The sequence below is a fragment of the Parus major genome, chromosome 5 (genome assembly GCF_001522545.3).
Source record: "Parus major isolate Abel chromosome 5, Parus_major1.1, whole genome shotgun sequence".
In the NCBI taxonomy this organism is placed as follows: Eukaryota; Metazoa; Chordata; class Aves; order Passeriformes; family Paridae; genus Parus; species Parus major.
The window spans coordinates 14,542,960-14,562,085 of record NC_031774.1 but is presented as its reverse complement, the minus strand read 5'-3'; the positions used below and the strand labels follow the sequence as shown (position 1 = coordinate 14,562,085).

At 42.5% G+C, this 19,126-nt stretch overlaps 1 protein-coding gene and 1 long non-coding RNA gene across 5 annotated transcripts in view; one reads left to right on the top strand and one right to left on the bottom strand.

The window, feature by feature from the left end:
- KCNQ1 (potassium voltage-gated channel subfamily Q member 1) overlaps positions 1-3,948 on the top strand; it is a 333,756-nt gene extending 329,808 nt beyond the window's left edge. For all 4 annotated transcript variants that reach the window (XM_019007106.1, XM_015631986.1, XM_015631984.1 and 1 more), the window contains one exon: positions 1,862-3,948. In XM_019007106.1, coding sequence (XP_018862651.1) covers positions 1,862-2,065 — 204 coding nt within the window. In that variant the 3' untranslated portion in view covers positions 2,066-3,948. The remainder of the gene's footprint in view (positions 1-1,861) is intronic.
- A 6,138-nt stretch (positions 3,949-10,086) lies between these two features.
- On the bottom strand, positions 10,087-17,672 carry LOC109022674. Its single transcript, XR_004497998.1, has 4 exons — positions 16,670-17,672; positions 15,938-16,022; positions 10,775-10,862; positions 10,087-10,482 (listed from the first exon to the last, which is right to left on the bottom strand). It is a non-coding gene; the product is annotated as an uncharacterized LOC109022674 (long non-coding RNA).
- Between the last annotated feature and the right edge of the window lie 1,454 nt (positions 17,673-19,126).

Here is a 19,126-nt window from a genome sequence, read left to right as displayed (position 1 = left end):
GGCACCATTTTGGCAAAATGTGTCTTTTTTTAAAGGAAGGAATAAACAGTGATGAAATAAGAACCTGATGATCTGCTCAGTTTTCCATCTGCATTTTCTTCTAGAAATATTGAACTTATCTGTTCTTCAGCTTCCTCATTTCATAGAATCTCATCTTTCAACAGCCATTTCCATCCAGAATTACTAGTGTTTCATGTACCATCTAGGGTGCTTTGCCTAATGTTTTCAAAACCAGCTGCAAAGTATAAATCTCTGGCACCTCATATTTTTAAATCACTGTATCTGCTTCCCTACCAGTTGTACAAAGTGTTTGAAAAAACCCAGCATTTTCTCTATGGTGGAAAAACATTTTAGTCTCTGCTGAAATCCTCCAGGTTTGTTGATGTTCTGCTCAGCCTTACTGTCTTTTACTATCCTGTGTGATACTTGGATGACAGCCAGGCACATATAAATTGCTCCCACTCATGCTCTCTCTGGCAGTTTTATGTGCCTTTCACTACTTTCTAGCAGATATTTTAGGCAACAATTTATTCCTAACACTTTTTTTTTGTTTTTTTCTACTTGCTTTCTTTTCCCTTTCTAAAAAGTATTACATTTTTGCCTAGAATTTACTCAGTGTTTTAGAATCCCTCTGGATCAATGGGTCAGAGACTTTAATGACAAAATTGAGGCTTTCTTATTATGCTTGAAGGGAGTAGAAAGCCATAAGGCAGAGTGTTACTGCCTAATTTCAATGCTTTTACCATGCCAAGGGTCAGAGAGTGGTCAGGACTTTGAAGCTGGAAGTGCCCATCTTCCCCTTGGAACATCTTGCTCAGTACTTAGGATTCAGGGCAGAGAGGATGCTCCCAATGCCAGATAAAAGGGGTGACATTGGGTACTTCTTGACTGGGAGATGCAAGAAACCAGATACTGGATCTGTGGTGCTCCTAGAAACACCTTATTCTCAATTTTTCTCTGAGTACCACAAATATATGCCAAAATACATCCATAACCTAACCTCTCTTAGGTATCAGCATTTTCTCCTAAACATTAGAAGAAAGAGCAGAAAAAAGGGGAGAAAAAGAGAAATTAAATAATTTAAGGAGCCTCTATCTAGAGAAAAAAATGAGCATTATGGACACAGGCTGAACCCCTGGTGTGCCCCAGTCAAGAAATTAATTTTTATTTCTTATAATTAATTAATAAGATTAATAATCTTGGAATCCTTAGCTTCTGTCTTGCTGAGGATCATGTCACTCAGATAGCAGCCCTAGGGAATGCTGTGCCCACTGGGTTTTGAGAGCATAAAACTGACTCCCAGCTGCTATTCATCATAGCAGCAAAAAATACCTATGGACATTTTCTGGCCTGTTGTTAATTGAGCACAAATTGAGCAAAGAGCATCACTCAGTCCCAGCTTAAGAATTGATTAGATCACTGCAAGTCAAGCAGTGACTTAGTGATTTACTAGAGCATATTGTTATTATTAGGGCATAGAAGCATGCTAGAAGTTTGTAATAAAAAAAAAAAAAAATGGACAAAATAGTAACCAAAAAAAAAAACCCAAAAAGAAGCCAAAAACCAGAATTCAGTTCTGGGACTTAGTTCTCCATTCCAGCAGATCTCTTTAAAATCCCATTTGTCATGTTCACTCAGATATAAAATGAGTGTCAAAGCACACACCAGAAGTGAGTATTAACAAGCTTGTCCCCATCCAACCCTGACCTATAGCATGAAAATATCTAATGATCTGTTTGATGAGCTGTGGATCTGTGGTATCTTCACAGAGGTTGTTGTGATCCTAAATAATGTCACACGTATGTCACCCAGTTTGTTGCAATTTTCTTGCGTGCTGCTACTGAACAACTTTTCCCTTTAGGTCACACAAATGGACCAGAAGCTGAACCGCATCACGGACATGCTGCATCATCTGGTTTCCCATCAGCAGGGGGATCAGGGCAACAACAGATCACCTCAGAGAGGCAACAACAACGCCAGTTCAGAGCTTTTCCTCCCTAACAACACCCTGCCCACCTACGAGCAGCTGACAGTACCGGGAGGGAACGAAGACGACATATCCTGATGTGGTGCAAGTCTGGGTTGGGCTGATCCTACTTTTCTCCTCTGAACGGGACTGAGTGTTGAGAACCTGGGAGCAATGAAGTTCATCAGCCAACCAAGAAATCATGCAACTGCTGTATCTACACCACTAGTCTCCAACATGCTCTTCCAAAGTTACCCACAGTAGCCAAAGGATTGCCAGGCTTTCTTCCACCAGGCAAAACTTCCAGAACTTCCACGCTGATTTTGTTCCCGAGCAAATGATCACAACTCGCTGTTTCTCAAAAAGACCAAAATGATGTAAAGACAGGCAAAATGGCAAGGATTTAGAGCTCCTGTAATAATAATAATAATAATAATAATAGTAATAATAATATTCTAATAATACTTGAACTTAGATGGAAAAAAATGCATTCTGTTTATGAATCTGCAGATAGCAATTTATTTCTACTACTAAGGTTTTTAAAACAAACTAGGATAACTTATGTTGTTTTTGTTGTATAAACATACACTAACATTCTAGACAATAACAAACCATGTACTGAATGATTTTCTTTTTCTGTTTTATTTTAGTGTTACTACATAAACAGTTATCAGATAATGACCAGATTTTTCAAATCTGTTTTTCTTCAGGGAGGAACTAATCCTTAATCTGGAATGATACTATTTATAGTGGAAAGTGCTATAGATTTTCTAAGATACCAGTTTTTCATGGGGAGACAATAAAGTATTATATAGCAAAAAATCATTCTGGTTTCTAGAAAACTGTTGCCAAAGAATCTATATATAAATAGAAAACGCAGTGGTCTGAATGTACTTGTCCTGAGCATTTTAGAAGGAAGGCATTCTACTTCTTAAATATGCTGGGTTTTAGCTTACAAATACCATGAATAAATAATACAAGAGGCTGAAGTGGCCTTCGCTGGTCAAGTGTTTGAGCTGGCCACTCACAGAACATCCATAATCCTTGCAGGAATTGAAGCTTCAGTTCAGGAAAGCATCTCTAATCCACGCAGCACATATGACAATTTTAATGTTTTCATGAATAATCTCTTGAGAAACTCATCTCCCTACAAGATTCAGTTGGTATTGACAAGTGCCAGCTCTTTATTTAAAGACTTGAGGGCCTCAGCTACAACCCATGAGGCTGAACCACACTTGCCCACATGATGACTGCAATGAAACAAACAGCGTTGGCTCAGTGTGAGTCCTCACACACACCCGTGAGCAGGATTTGATTACTAAGGCTGAAATTACTAAACCCTTGCAGGGACTTAGCACCTGAATCATATCAGTCTTTAATGCTGACAGCCTCAGGAAAAGCTCTTTGGTCCAACGTGGTGGTGGTCCAACGTGGCTCAAACTGCTGGGGAAAGGAAAGATGTAGACACGTTTATCAGCTCTTGCACTTTGAGCATCCTACACATCCAGTGCACCCTGTTCCCCTCACTGCAGAGCCTGTGGTCTCCCTCTCCTGGGGGATGCCCTAAAGCCTCATACCTTGGCACAGCAGGCAGTGTTGCCAGTCTTCTGACCAATATTACCAATCTGAAATACTGATGCATAATGAATGAGATCACAGGGAACTTTCTCATAGGGAACTCTCACATTCTGAGCTTTCTTTCCAACATTTTGTCTCTTTCACTTGGACTGCAGAGAAAGTCCTGTATTAAGTATTCTGTATTTCCAGATTCTGTTACAGTTATCCAGCCTCTCTGTTGTATAATACATAAATGTTAAGGGTGTAGAAATTTACAGGCATAAAGAAGAATTGTATCAGGGCATTATGTTTTCAGAGAAATCAAAATTATTCTATGATTTTGAATGTTTTTAAAATGAGATTCACTATGTAATTTCAGGTTATCTATCAGCCTGCTAATTTCCTAATAAAATACAGGACAAGAATGCCATGTCTTTTGGTTATTCTAAAATCCAGACACTTGATATACACAAGAAAGTGGATGGCTTTTCTTCTCCTTTCTCTCTTAGCCCACTCTACAGTGTAAATATGCCTTATTTGCAATGCATGACTGTAAGCCTTCTGCTGATTCTTCACTAGAGAAATAAAAGAAGATGCACTTTATCAGCTGGGATGACTGGAGAGAAAGGTGTGTCATGTAGCCCTGGCTGAAAGCAGACAGGTCTCTGTGTTTCTAGGGGCATTGTTTTAAACAGAAAGGATGTCCATTCCTGCCTGTTTTTCCCAAGACCATACCTCCATTCTCAGTTTGACACCTAATCTTGGTGATAACAGTCTGGCACAGCAAACACTTCATGCAAAACATAATTTTCCTTTCTTGTCAGTTGGTCTATAACCATCTGAAAGTCTCCATTGGAACCAGATTCATTGGAATCACCACATTTTGCAGTTTTTTGAGGCTGGTGGCCAGTTGTGAGGTCAGTGATTCCTCACCTGAGTCCAGCTGATCCTTTCAGAAAGTACAAAGCTCTGAGATCTACTACTTCAAGCCTTACAATCCACCTCACCCTAAGGAAAAGCGGACAATCCATCTTCCCTACTGAAGAGGGATGTTATAAAATGAGCCATCCAAATTTGCTGTGCAGCTGCCTGGAGCCAGCCATCCCCAAGGGCTCACCAGAGACAGATCTGGCCTCTGCTTAGAGGACTGACTGGAATCATCTGTCCTGCTGGGGCTTCGTATCTCAATGACTTCTCCTCAAGTAGGTGCCTCAGCATCTTTCTGGCACAGAGCAGCAGTGGGAAGATGAGCTGAGCAGTCCAACACTGGAGCAGCCTGCAGTAACCAGCATGCAGTGAGTATGTGTTCCTGCTGAAACCTTTCCTACTGGTGTCTCCTGTTCACCCAAACTGTCCAGAGTGGGGTTTCTTTAAGTGAGTAGGAAATGTTTGCAAGTATCTTGAAGGGGAGCAAAGGAAACTGTAAGGTAAACCAAATATTGACTTTTTAACTTCATGCCCCATTTTTGTGAGCCATGTTAAAATAAATTAATCTGAAGCTGCAAAAGAAGCCTCTTTCTTAGAGCAGCTCAGTAGCAGTTTGCATTTCAAGACTGCTGTAAGCTAGGCCTAGACCCTCATCCCTGCTGAAAAAAAATAAAGGTCAGTTAAAAAATAGTCATCTAAAAAAATAAGCTAAGCTGGCTTAGCTTCCCCAGCCTAGCAGGGGGATGCCAGATGGATGCCAGATCTGGAAGGTAGGAAGCCAAGGAATAGGGGAAGAGGCAAAACATGGGGCTGCCCAACATAAGGTCACCACCTTGGAAAAAAAAGCTTACCCTGCAGCAGAGGCAGATGATGTACAAGTCTGCAAAAAGGAAGATCCATGGGAGGTGGAGAGGACTTGTGCAGGGGAGGAGTTTTAGATCATGAGCAAAAGTCTGGGTTCCTGGTGAGGGAACTGTATTGGGATTCAAAAGACAGAAGCACTGCCTGGCATCAGCATTAATCTGTAGTGTGACCTCAGGGCGAGTCATTTCACCTGCCTGGCCACATCTGCTGCCCCCTCTCCTGCACTCAGCCCACTTGTTTGTTTAGACCACAAATTCCTCAGGAAGGGAGGGCCCCTTTCTGTGTGTTTGCTCAGTGCTTACACAAAGGGACCTGCCCTCTGGGGACTGGAGGTACCACTCTCAGATAAATAATCACCCACCCTGGAGTCCTGCTAAAGGCAAACCCTTAATTATTCTGAGCCCAAGGAGTTTCAGCTGAAAGTGCCTACTGCCAAACCAACAGAGTTAGAGGAGGCTGAGTTTTAGGTCCCCTTCAACATAGTATATTACAAAAGGAGATCAGGAGCCTGGCCATCACTCACTTTCACTCTTCTGCTTTAAAGCAAGTTCATTTCAAATAACACAATGGGCCACTGCTATGCTCAAATACTAAAGCAGAAATCTTTGGATGTCAGTGGATTAAACAGACATTTTACTACTGCAAATTAAGGTTTGTTTTTGCTAGCAGATAGCTCTGGGCTGATTTAGCACCCATCAGTTCTGAGGAAACAGGAAATATTCCAGACTGGTGAACTGGGCAAGAAATAAGCTGCTTTTTTGAAAAATTAAAACGTAAAACACAGGAAGATCTTCTTTTCTGGGAATTTAAAGGAGAGAAAGTTAAAATAGTTTTAAGCTAATCCTCATGTACCCTGCTGAGATGGGTTTTACTGCTGGGGTGGTGGTTTGGGAAGAGTAGAGGCATTAAGAAGAAAAGGAAAAAGATTGAAGGTATGATGCAGCTCACATGAAAATGTACGTGTGCACTTGATTTATGTTGGCTTGGAGTGGGGTATTGCCTGCAGTGGGACTGCTCAGTCCACGCAGGTCAGTGTAAGCCTCTGGAAGTTGAAAATGTGTAGTAAAGATGCCTTCCCATGGCCTTTCAGTGGAAGCTGGGCTGAGTCCTGTAGACAGCATTGCTTTCTTCATGGTCACAGAGCCACTGAACCATGTGAATTCACAAGTTTCTGCTTCCCATTTCTGTTTTCACATTATTGGTTTCTAATATTCCTGCATGCCACTTGTGTTTTCAAGCCACAACGATGAGAGGCATTTCCTTCCACTTCAGTGATACGAATCCCACTGCACACACACAACACAGAGCAGCCTTTAAAATTACCTCCATTCCATTTAAAATAGCTTCTGTAATGTTTTGCATCTTGGGTGTCCTGAGCAGCAGCTGCAGCTGTGATGAAGGCAGCAGGTTGTTATGCCAGTACGATGTGGAGGTGACACTTAGCTACATCCCAAGATGGAGCTATGAAATTGCCAGAAGGTGTAGGGTTTAGGTTGAAACCAGTAAGGCTTTCTCTGAACTCTGGCTTTTTTGGTCTTGTCTGTGGTCTGACTTTGATGTCTAAGAAGTGTGAATTTCAGCTGAAGCTTTTCTTTTGTGGTTGCAGGTTTGTTTTCTGTGTCATTCCCCTAATGCTCAACAAGACGTGGATTCATGATTCAGCCTTTCCTCAAGGAGGATGTTGACAACACCAGGACACTCTGTCTTCCACCTCAGTGCCTGTTTTCACAAAACTTCTGAGAACTTAATTATTTTTTAGACCTCTATCCTTCTGTCAAGTTGAATTGAACAAGGCCAACAGGTTCAGAAGTTATTAGGGGGAGGCAAAACAAACACAGCATGAGTGCATTAACCTTGTTTTCACAGGAACTGGGCTGAAAGTCCTCTCTCTCCCTACCCAAACACTGAGGTCTGGAAGAAAGGTAACCCCTCACTTTGGAGTAGAAGATGACTTCCAACTCCTGGGGTGAGGAGGAGACATGCAGAAGGCGTGCTCTTGGGATTTGTTGGCTCCTGCAAGGCTTGATGCACCTTGCCTTTGGATCAGCTATTCAAAGATGCTGGAAAATAGCCTTTTCCTCACATTGCTTCCAATGACAGTGACTTAAAACATCAAAATGCTTGGTGCTGCAACAAAGAGCACACAGGTGCTGGATGGGGACATTAGGAACCATGCCCACATGTGTTATGGTAACACAGCACGGTGTCCAAAGAGAGATTGTCTGCATGGCTGGCAGGGGAGCACTGCTGGGGAAGGGCTGGCCCAAAAGAGTGGCATTGTCCAAGTTCACGACGCTCCCGCGTGAGCCGGCAACTGCTGCCTCTGGGAGAGACTTCCCGGGGATCTGACATGAGGCATTGTGCTCTCTGCCTGTGGATTTGCACCTAAGAAGAGCTGATCTATAAATCCAGACTTGCCCTCGTGGAGCAACATTTGCTTCAGAGCTAGCGTTGCTCTGGCAGGCTGCCCAGGGATTTAGGCTCGGTTAATCCAAGCTTGGCTCTCCGTGGCAGACACCCATGGAACAAAGGGAATAAAGCTTCCACGACCCCATCAAGCTGCTGGTCAATCTCTCAGCCAGGTGCAGAAAGCGGGCTAGGCAGCCCTCAGTGAACTGTCTTGGATCAGAGAGGGCCAAATTCCCAGCAGGGGTGTGCAGACAAATCTATAGAGATTTTCTTGCCATAATTTCCCAAGTCTGGGAGCCTCACACACCGAGCCCCCAATGTCTGTGCATTTCACACAATCTTTAAGGCCAGCTGTGCTGAAATTCATCACTGCTGCTTTCTGCACAGCCAATCTAACAGGGAAATAAAAAACAAGAATGCAAGGAGAAAAATAAATCGAGTTATCGGTTTTGCTATATGTTATGTCCTTAGGATTATACAGATCATTAATTTTTAAATATCAACATGTTAGAGTTGATACAAGCAGTACCAATGCTGTAAGAGTGATAATCACATGTGAAGGATTAGGGTTACAAGCAGTTTGTGAGATGCTATCATCTGTTCTTTAAGCATTGCCTAATAATTTGTTAGTCACCTAACTGGATTTTTAACTGGGCTGCCTATACATGGCAGCTAAACATAAATGTGATTCAGTTTTTACTCCTTTTGCATCTTTGGCTGTTACGCTGCTTATAACTTTCCTTTGATTATGTCTCTTTTCCTAATTCCTTCTGTTCATTGAAACGCTGTATGCAGGTTGGTTTGATTGCCAGAGGGATTCATGCCCTTCAGATCACTTTTGGGAATGATCAGGTAGGAGTTACCCCCATGAGGACTGGTCACAATTGCACCAGGGAGTCTCCTGCAACCCACAACATCTTTTTAATCATGTCTGGTAAAGCTTGAATGACAGAAGATGTGCTTCCCCTGCTGAATCCCTCCTGTGTCTGTGTGCAGGAGCTGCAGACTCGCAGTCACCACCACATTTGCTCACTTGCAGCCATTATGGAGCAGATTTGAAATAGTGCCTTTGCTTAAATGGTTGCAAATGTTTCCCTGTTATTTCAGTTGGCAATCAAGCCAGTACTTTATTTTCTGTTTATTTTCTCTCCTATGCTGAGAAGTGGGAGAATACTCAGCAGCTGCAAGACAGAAACCAGAAGCTGGGGAGCAGAAAGGTGCACCAAAAGACAGGTCTTGTCATAAAGCAAAATGTGCTGCCCCAAGCACACACATTTCAGTCCCTGTTTCTTGCAGCATCACTTTTACTGCCCTGGCTTGATCTTCTTCCACCCAAATGTATTAAGCACTTTATACCTTTGAAGTATCCTGAAGTGTCCCGAACTCTCATTTACATTTGGTTCTCCTATTTCCACAACTCGGTTCAGGTCTCGATCCGAAGCCAGCAGGTGGCAGGAAGGCTTTGGGCCGGCTCTGGTGGCACTGGAGCCCCGGGATGTTTGCCGGTGCCTGCCCCTCTCAGGCATGTTAGTCACTGCTCCTTGGCACAGCACAGCCCGTGATTAGCATTTCCTTCCTACGCCAGTCCTTCATGCCGCCGCTTCAGCTCTGACTTTTTGTTTTCCTCCTTCCCCCCTTCCCAGCCAAAGGGGAGAACAATTCCTGGAAAAGAAAAATGCTCTTTCCCCTGCATTGCCGAAACCTTTGCAAGGAGCTCTGGGGAGGAGAGGGTCGACTTTGGAGAACATATGGCTAAAAGCATTTGGGGGTTTTCAGATGGTAAATGACCGATGAGGTCTCAAAAGGGTTTTATTTATAAATGATAGACTCCTGAGAGAGAAATAATTGCTGCTCTCCCAGGCGTAAAAAAGCAATTCACCTGACATAAAACCCAGGGATAAAATTAGCTAAATGAAAGCAAGATATGGCAACTGTATTAAGCCGCTTTTTTTCCCCTCTCTCTCTCCCTTCCCTGCTGAATGGTGAATCATTTTAATTTTGTTTTCCCCTCCTTTCTTGGAAGGAGAAAAAAAAAAAAAAAAAAAAAAAAAAAGCCAACGCCAAAGCAGTGCCTTGGGTCTGAAAGAACAGATGGTGCCCTGGGCGGCCCTCCGGAGTGCTCGGCAGCGTGCATTCCTCCACTCCAGCACTCAGATAACTGAGTTATACAGCACACGACCATCTGGTGTATGACACATCTTGTGTCCCCCGGACAATGCCCCAGCAAACCTCTTCAGGGGAGAGGTTAGTTTCTAGGGTAACAGCAGCATGTGCAGCTCCAGGCCTTATTGAGATTCAGGGCTCCTCACTTGTCCCTATTCTTCTCCTCCCTATTGTTGTCACTTGAGCTTTTGCTGCTTGGTTACACCGAGACTGACAATATCCATCAGTATTTTGTCCCCGGCCCAGAAACCATTGTCTCCAAATTTTGTTTCATTATTTATGTTTTCAATATCCAATGGTTGACTGAAGCATCTGCTGTAGAGTGATAAGGCAAGTGCCTATTGAGGAGAGCTGTGCTGCTGCCTGACAACGATGATTTGAATTATTTAGGTTGTGGTTGGACAAGCATTTGCAAAAGGCAGGGTACCCGTGAAGCACTGAGGTGACTTTATTTATTTCTCTGTTTCAGGTTTTTTTAGGTGCTCACATCTTTTAATCCAGACTCCAAAAAACTTAAAGCCTCGGTAGAGAAGTCAGCACTGAAAAAGTAGCTCTGTTCATTGACTGGAGGTCTCTGGATGTTTTCTTGTGAGAAACTATTTGGAATTGGGAAAAAAAAAAAAAAAATGAGGGGTTAACCTTCCCTTTAATTTTCTGTGGGGTTTGTTTTGAAGTGACTTTGGAGTTTGAGCATTCATTTCTTCACTTATTTGAAGAGCCTAGGTCTGGCTTATAACCATGGCCAAGCACTATGCACGGTAATCTAAAATTCTGTTTCAGTAATCAGCAAAAATATATAGGTGTTTCCTCCACCACTACATGTGCCCCACTGAATCATTTACTCCATTACAGAACAATTATACCAGCAGTGTTACCTTCCTCACGTACCTGAAATTGTCACAGCCAGCCAAAATCCCCCCAAATTCTGCTTAGATCTGCATGAAGTAGACTGGTCATTCAATGGAGTGGAAAATACCTGTCCAAAAATGTAAAACATCAAGCATGAGGTCTAAGCATTAAAAACACACAACTAAGAAAGTACAGCTGATGCCTAAGCAAAACTTGCTTAACTGCAGGCCTCAGTCAAGGTATGAGTAACTCCAAAATACTGCACTGCATGTCAGGTTCAGGTCGAGTATTAGAAAACCAGCAATAACAGTGAAGAGGGGTTCTGTATGCTTGTATGAAATAATAATAACTATGTACATAGATATTGTGATAAATTTGCCATAACATCAAGTCTGATACATTATTTTCACACATTTATAAATGGAGATTTTACTTTCAAAGTAACGTTTGTAAAATACAGCTATTGGACCTTAAAGGCAAATCTTAAATCGTTTGTCTAAAATTGAGCTACTATCAGGAAAAGAGGAAAAAAATTTGGGGATTTTCCCCTTGTGAAACAACATTTTTTTTGTAGACTGGTGGCAGGAAGTAACAGTGAGATGCAACCCTGAGCCTGGTTTTAAATATTCTAATGAAATTCAGTGTTGAGTTGCAGCATGTTCTGCCCCTGACCTGCTCATGAGGTGTGCCATGGTAAGTGCATTTGCTTTATCACATGCTTGAGTTGGCATCTGATCATACAACAGAGACCACACTAGGGTGCATGTGCAAGAGGAGGAGGAGCTGATTGTGGGCAAGCCTGGCTTAGCTGTGTTTTGCTTGGCAGCTTTCAGCAGTGAGGAGGAAGGGACAGAGTTCCTATTTTCCTGTCTAAGTGTTGAAAGTTGTCAGCAATTTGCTCCACCAGAGCCTCTGCATTACCTGTGTAGGTGTAAAACCCTCCACTCAGCCAACCAGGCAGAGCCAGCTGGGAAGGTGCAGAAGCACCTTCAGGTGTTTGTGAGTGCTCAGGGAAGGTCCAAACACCCAGGTCTGTCACATGGACTGCAAAAGGGGTCCAGCTGTGCAGCTTTTTTCCACTTCTCACAGCCCTCCCATCTCCAGGGATGGAGTCTGCAGCTCTGAGGTGCCTCAGCATCTCTCCAGCTTCAGAATATGAGAAGAGTTGAAAGTGAACCAGAGCAGGCTGTCCCCTCTGCAAAAGGTGCTCTGCCCTCCATGCGGTAAGGTGAGGTGTTTCTATAAGAATTGTGGAAGCTGCACCCAGTGTTGAGCCTTCAACTGGAGCACTCTGGTTACTTGAGCTGGATGAGTTTTTCCTGAATGTGGCATGGAGCAGAAGAAGGGTGACAAGGGTGGTCAGAGGAATTAAAGGGCCTGTGTCAGGAGTTTCTCTGTCTAACCCAACAGAACAAAAGGCTAAGACTGGTTTCCATAAACATACAGGAAAGACAATTGCAGTTTTGCACAAAAGGCAATGTTGGTATGAGAACAAATGTGGAAATTGTCCACTAATAGATATTTTTTAAGGTTTCTAAACATGAGAGAAGGGCCTTTGTGCAACAACACTCTGGTGAAAATGTGAGGAACCAAACCTCCAAGCTTTTAGGTGACACTTGATCAATTTCTGAAAGAGGTGATAGGTTGTGATTGCCTGCAAAGGCAAGGAACTGGTTCTCATGACTCAAGACATCTCTCCCTCTCTAGTATTTCATCAGTTTTAAAGCCAGAAGAGCCCTTTAGATCATCTGGCCTGAATTTCTGTATGATACAGGTCATAAATCTCCCCCAGTTACCCTTTGCTGAGCCCAGCAATTTGTCTCACTTAGGCATTAGCTTACCATCACCAGAGAAATTATATATACCTGCATATTTAAATATATATTATTTTTGATAACTATTTAAAGAAAAGTGAAGGCACACAGAGGCACAAATGATACAGCACAGTGATGCAGTATGGAAGCAGAAGAGAGAACTCACTTCACTTCTATAAGTTCTTGCCTGCAGACTTCAGCATAGAAGGGTTTGTCCAAAGGAGCTGGTTTTATTTCCCTTGAGGAAAAGAGGAGTTGCCATTTTCTTGCATCCAGAGTAAGAAAGGTGAGCCAGGCAAATCCTGCATATTGCAATATCCCTGCCTTTACTGTCTTGTCACTTCAGGGGGGCTAATTAGGAGCAAATAGGGGGTGAAAAGAAAGCCCAAGGGGTCTCCATCTGTGAAAGCAAAGGCTGCTTACATGAAAAAGCTCAGCTGAACCAGGAGGGAACCTTCATCTTTCCAGTTTTACATAGAGGAAGGACAAGGTACAGAGTATATAAAGCTTTGCTCAAATACATGAAGAAGTGAGCATTTTTCTAGGATTGTACTAAGATATCTGTGTAGTGTTTGAGGGCCACACTTGACTGTGCTGTTCTTCCTTTGTCCAAACCTCTGAGAGCCAGATGAAGCCAACCAGTTTTTCATATAATCTGTTTCATTGACAGCATAGCAAATGGCCTCTTAGCAAAGAGGTTTCTCTTTGGAAAGGATCACTGAAGAGTCAGAAAAGCAAATTAAATTAAGAAGCATAAAGTATAGTGCCATGGGCAGAGGGCAGAAGAATATACTGCTGTTTGCGTGTGATCTAAGTCAAAGGTACTCAGTTTTTTCCAGGAATATCTGAATACTTTCATACTTTAAAAAAATAATCATGGCACAGACTGTTTAGAGTAAAAAGCAAAACAAAACAAGTGGGGCTGTGAGACATGATGCAATTTGCATCTAAATACCTTTTAGAGATAAGAACGTGTTCAGAGGAAAACACAGTATTGCCAGTTCACGAGACTTACTTTCTGGTATCTTTGTGGGAACCAAATGAATTGCAAAACATCTGCAAGGTCCAAAGTGTCAATTATGCCTTTATGTACGTGGAGGAAATGTCACATGATGGAGGCAGTCATTGGACATGGTCAATTGTAGGGTTTTATCCTTTGCTTAGCCTTAAAGCCTCGCTCAACAGTCAGGTTAGACAATGGCACTGTCAGAGCGGGAGATGGATCAGTTTGGCCACTCAGAGGAGGTGCTTATCAGCACAGAAAGTGTCCCCAGCCTCGGACAGCACTGACATTTCACTTGCAAAGCCTGGCTCAGGGCTGCTTCAAAGAAGTAGGCTTCCAGACTTGCACATCCAGAAGCAGCCAGAAACGAAAAACCGAGCACAAAGCACAGATATGAGCTAGGATTTGCAAAAGTAATCATTGCAAATGAAGTCATTTTCCAAAGTTTCCCTTAAATCAGATCTGTGTTTCTTGGTAAGATTTCTCCTCCACGATTTATTTTTAAAAATGCCAACTTTGCAGAAGCATCTTACAGGAACATATAAAAGGAGGTTGTGCATCATTCAAGGGCCGTAGGAGCTGCCAAACGAGAAGAATGGTTTTGAAAGGCCCATATGTGTGACTCTGAATGCCAAATATCCTCATTTTAATGGCTTGTGTGTTACAGTTTATATTGAGCACTTCAACAAGTCCCAGTAATATTCTTTCCGGATTTACAAACTTGCACTGCTTCTCCAGGAAACTTTTAAATCCAGCAACATTTATAATACACAGTTTGTGTGTGTTTTACTACAGACAATGTCTACACAAAACAGCATCTACATTCTGTAAATTAGCTCAGAAATGCCACTGGCACCGTTTCCAGCTGCGCTCCAGGCCGGGCTCTGATCTCTAGTTTACACCATGGCTGATCACTCTCTAGTCCATGCTATCCATGTGTCAGATGATATGTTTAGGTCCTTCAAAGCCCACAGAGATGCTGTCAGAACCTGTGTGCAGCAGTCATCTGCAAGAGGGGTCCTGTAGGGCACATTTTTGTGGAAGTTAATGGAAGACATTTATGCAGAGAGTCCTGCAAAATGGGACAGTTTCTCCAAAGTCTGGTTTCTACGTTTGTGGAAAGAAAATCAACAGCCTGAACTGCATCAGCCTTGTCAACTTCACAGCTGCAACCATCATCCTCTTACTCTTTAATTACACATTGTCACATGCAGATTATTGGCATCAGCTCCCCTCCCATCATGGAAGCTTTGGACTGAGTTTATAAACATTATTTTTAATTATTATATTATTGCATCACTATGGATGCTTTTGTAAAGCCTGCGTGACTGGGCAAACGTGTCTGGCTTTACTCTGAGTGTGTGTCCCACCAAATGGGATGCCATTAGCAAGATATGAGCCAGGCTGGATAAGAAAATGAGCAGCAGATGGGGGGAAGGAGGAGGCAGGCAGAGGAGATGTTTGGTAAAGAGTTACTAACTCTTTATGGCACATGTGTTTCTGCTGCCGGACTGTGGTGTTGTCGGTGCTGACGCTATAACACCACCCTGGAACCTACACCAAAAAAACAGGAGCCTGAATTATGTAACTTGTAAAAAGTCTTTTGAGACTCAAGGTAGGAATCTGTAAGGGATTCTAGATCTGTGTGATCCAGGCAAGGAGATAAGTGAGTAGAAAGGGAGACATGCAGAACAAGTGTTTTCTATTGCTTTAGAAAGCGTGCAGCCAAAATTGGAAATTAAGCACCAGCAATGAAATCTATTCTGAATTGGAAGAGCCTTCACACTATTTTAACTTGGATTTTTATATTTAGTGTAGCTGTATTTACCAGTGCAATGTGAGATAGAGTTTGGGAGAGATTTTACCTACAGGAGTAATCTCTGCATCCGCCTGCCCTCAGTCTACAGCAGCTGTTCAGTGCTTGTTCTGTCTAAAGTACTGGTCAAAAGGCTGGCTTAAATTGTACCCAAGAGGAGAATGATGGTTTTGCTCTGGTTGTGATGAGCTGTCAGTAACTAAACAAGTTATGACAAGGTAACCCATACACCTAAAGAAGAAAAACAACTGGAAAAGGGTTGGAATTTGCTCTGCTGGGGAGGAGTAAGTTGCCTAGTAATCAAAATGACAGCATTTATTTAAAGCTTGTTGGATAAGCCTACCAAGGTAGGTATTCCAGGAAAGGGTGGAGCTCATATCACAATTCCAGGAATGAAAAGGGTTTTTATGAAGGGAGCAGACACAGATCATGTGCACTGTGAGATAAACTGGACAGGTCTGAAGTGCATCACCATTTGGGATGGGTTACAGCAACACGAGTTTGGCTCCCATTTGTAAGGGAGCATGAGGGAAGACTGCTATACAAGACAGTTCTAGCAGCAAAATTACCTGAAGGGATGATTCCTGGAAACTGTTCTTAGTTTGAGATGTATGGCAACAGTTTCCCCGTGCCAGTGAAGCTTGTGTAATATCGCTGCAAAAGAAAACATTTAATACAGTGTAAAATCCAGCATCTGATGGTGAATGGATCAGGTTCCAGCCTTCAAAATCTCTCTAAAGGAAAACAGTAAATGCCAGGAGGGGTCAGATTGTTGTCCATCATCTCTGTGGGAGAAAAAGGCTTATATTTTTGGGGAGGGGGAATCATACAAAACCATACAATTTCTAACTGGCCAAAGTGATCTGTTAGAATTTCTTATTTCTATGTTGGTTTACATGTTTAGAACAATTATCTACCAACTGAACTGAACTCAAAATATCAGTGTCCAGTCCCTCCTCTTTGAAGACCTTCTCACCAAGAAAACAGCACAAGAAAATGTTTAATGGATTCATACTGTTTTGGGTTCTTGAGAAGTTGCTAAGTAACCACCTGAGAGGGGTAGATTCCTTTAAAGCCAGGTGTGCATGGAAAAATGCAGGTTTATCCAAAGAGAAACTTGTATTTCTTCAAAACTTTATGCAGCAGAGTCAGTGACTGCAGTATTCCTGTCCTCCACAAAGGGGGAGGTAGATGCCAATCTTCAAGAGAAGAGCTCTTCTTTCACCTGAAAAGACTCCAATCCACATATTTTAGACAGGAGAGATTTGTATTAAGAGATGGACTTTTTGTCACACACTTACCTCAAACATAGGCAAAAAGTGTTGGCATTTACTGAGCATGCTGAGAAATATACCAGATGGGGACTGTCCAGCTGGTAGTTCCCTATGGACTTGGGAATATTGGTGACACTTCCATTTCTTACCCTGCCATAAAGATTAGGATAGAAAGTTAGGAACTACCAACATGTTTCTTTTGCAAATCAAGGACTGCTTTTCCTCCAGCTGCCTTGTGCCTCCTCTCTGGCAGATTCACTGCTCACAGGTCAAATAAAAAGGCAATTTTTGCCATCATCTAAATGAGTTTTCATTGAGATTGCATAAATCCAGGCCTGAATATCTCCTGTTAGAGCTGGTAAAAATACTGTTAGGGGATGCAGTGGAAGCTGAGCCAGGCTTAGCACTCTCCTGGTTACACAGACCATAGGATAAAGGTGGATGTCTCCCAGGAAACGAGGCTGCCACAGCAATTTGCTGCTATATACCAACCAAACTGTGGTTTAAAATGAATGTTATTTAGCCTATCAACAGGGAAGGCAGTGGATTAAAACAGCAGCTTTGCCATTACTTCACCAGTGATGATCTGGTGATTTGTTTTCTGAGTTGCAGCTTCTGAATGCATAGGATTACCGAAAGTTTTTGGGCTTTGTTGCAAAAAAGGAGATTTTTAGCTCTTTATCTGAGCAGGTGGGGTGGAGGTGGGAAGTGTGATCAGATTGCAAAGCATCCTGAAAGTGGACAAAACCTGGTTTGTATGCACCTGGCACATAATTGACTTCAGCTTGCAGCCTCTGAGCACTGTTGTGCCCTTTGCCAGATCCAAGATGTTCACAGGTGTGGGGCAGCCAAGCAGGAATACCCTCATGAATAAAACTCCTCCCTGCTGGCTCTTTGCTACCCTCATTACCTCATTCCTTCTGCAGAGAGCCTTGGAAAAGACCCTGTCCGGGGTGAATAGCACTAGCAGCATGTTCCCAAGGAGGATGGAGGGGCACCTATCTAGGGGTGATGTTTTAATCTTTCTGTGTTTATCTATGGAGAAGCCAACAAAATGCTGCATCATCTCCTTTCCCTGTTAAACACAAGTAAGGAAAGCTTAGGATAGTATTTTTCTTATGGTATACTTTGGACTTCTTAGTTAAGTAGGTTTGTCTCTTGTAGAGAAACCTGTTCTTTGCTCTTTATCAGGAAAATATCGAGAGCAGAAAATGTGTGCTGAGCTGCCAAAAAAAGCCCATTCATCTGTGATGTTACCCTCAGGTACACAGCTAGGGTTTAACCAGGTGTACTCTCTAGGGGAGCCATGCAATGTCCTGTTTGGCAGGTGTGTAAATGCTACTGACAGAGCACAATTTCAGCTGTTGGGGTCTCAGTAGTTGCTCAGCTCAGGGTCCTCTAGGAAGAAGCCAAGGCAGATCAGACTGGAACAGGTTTTTAGCATATCCTTCTTCACAGTGCAGTGTCTTGATCCCAAATCTATCCACCTCTGTTCTCCTTCATCTCAGGGCTCCCCACTTACCCTGGGAATGCTCCCCCTCTCACAGACCCTTTCACTGCAATTCCATTTGCTTAGTTTTCCTCCCTTTCCACAATCAACTGCACAAAACATGTTAAGGAAAGTTTCTCATATCTAATCAGCAATGTCAGGTCCCTGTGTTTCAATGAACCCAGCCTGAACCCTCCTTAAGATGGATTCTGGCAAGAAGGAAGCACCAGCCAGCATGAACTGTGGACCAGCTGAGATCCTCACCATAAGGAAACAATGTTTTCCAAGTACAGTCACAATCCTGTACTAGTTGTCCTCACTAGTTGTCCTATATTTTTTTTGGACCTCTAATGTGTTTATTCAAACAGTATTTGTTAAGATTTGAGCTTTATCTCCTCTGTTTGAATACTAGTGCTGTTGCTTTTTTGTTCACTTGTCTGTCTGGGATTCTGTATGTTTTGGTACCTCTTTTTTTTTTTTACTAAATACTCCTCTTAAAAATACTGTGTTTGGTTTTGCATAATGGTAGATTTTGCTCCTGGAACAACTCTGCCACCTTTCTTTGGCCAAATTATGAGTTATTAATGAAACATTATCTAACATGATACTTAAAGTTTTAAAATCTATCCAAAAATCAACATTTAAGTACCTTAATTTTGCTATCACTCACCTGGCTATTGTGAAAAAAGCATTACCCTCATTTTAAAATCACTTCAGATGTTTTTGTGTAATAAAATTAAAACTGTACATACTTGTCTTAAAAATCATCAGGGTTACTCATTGTATTCTCTGTGTTATCACTGGAGATTTAAATGAGTTGTGTGTTCTGTGGCCAATAAAAGCACTTGCTCTGCAATTTCTATTCTAATTGCTGCAGTCAGATTGGAGTCTGGGTCTGGAGGAGTTTGGGAAGAATGGAGCAGGTGGGAAACAGGATGGCAACAAGGGTCAAACTGTTAATTCACAGATTACACACAGGAATGTGTTTCAGTGGA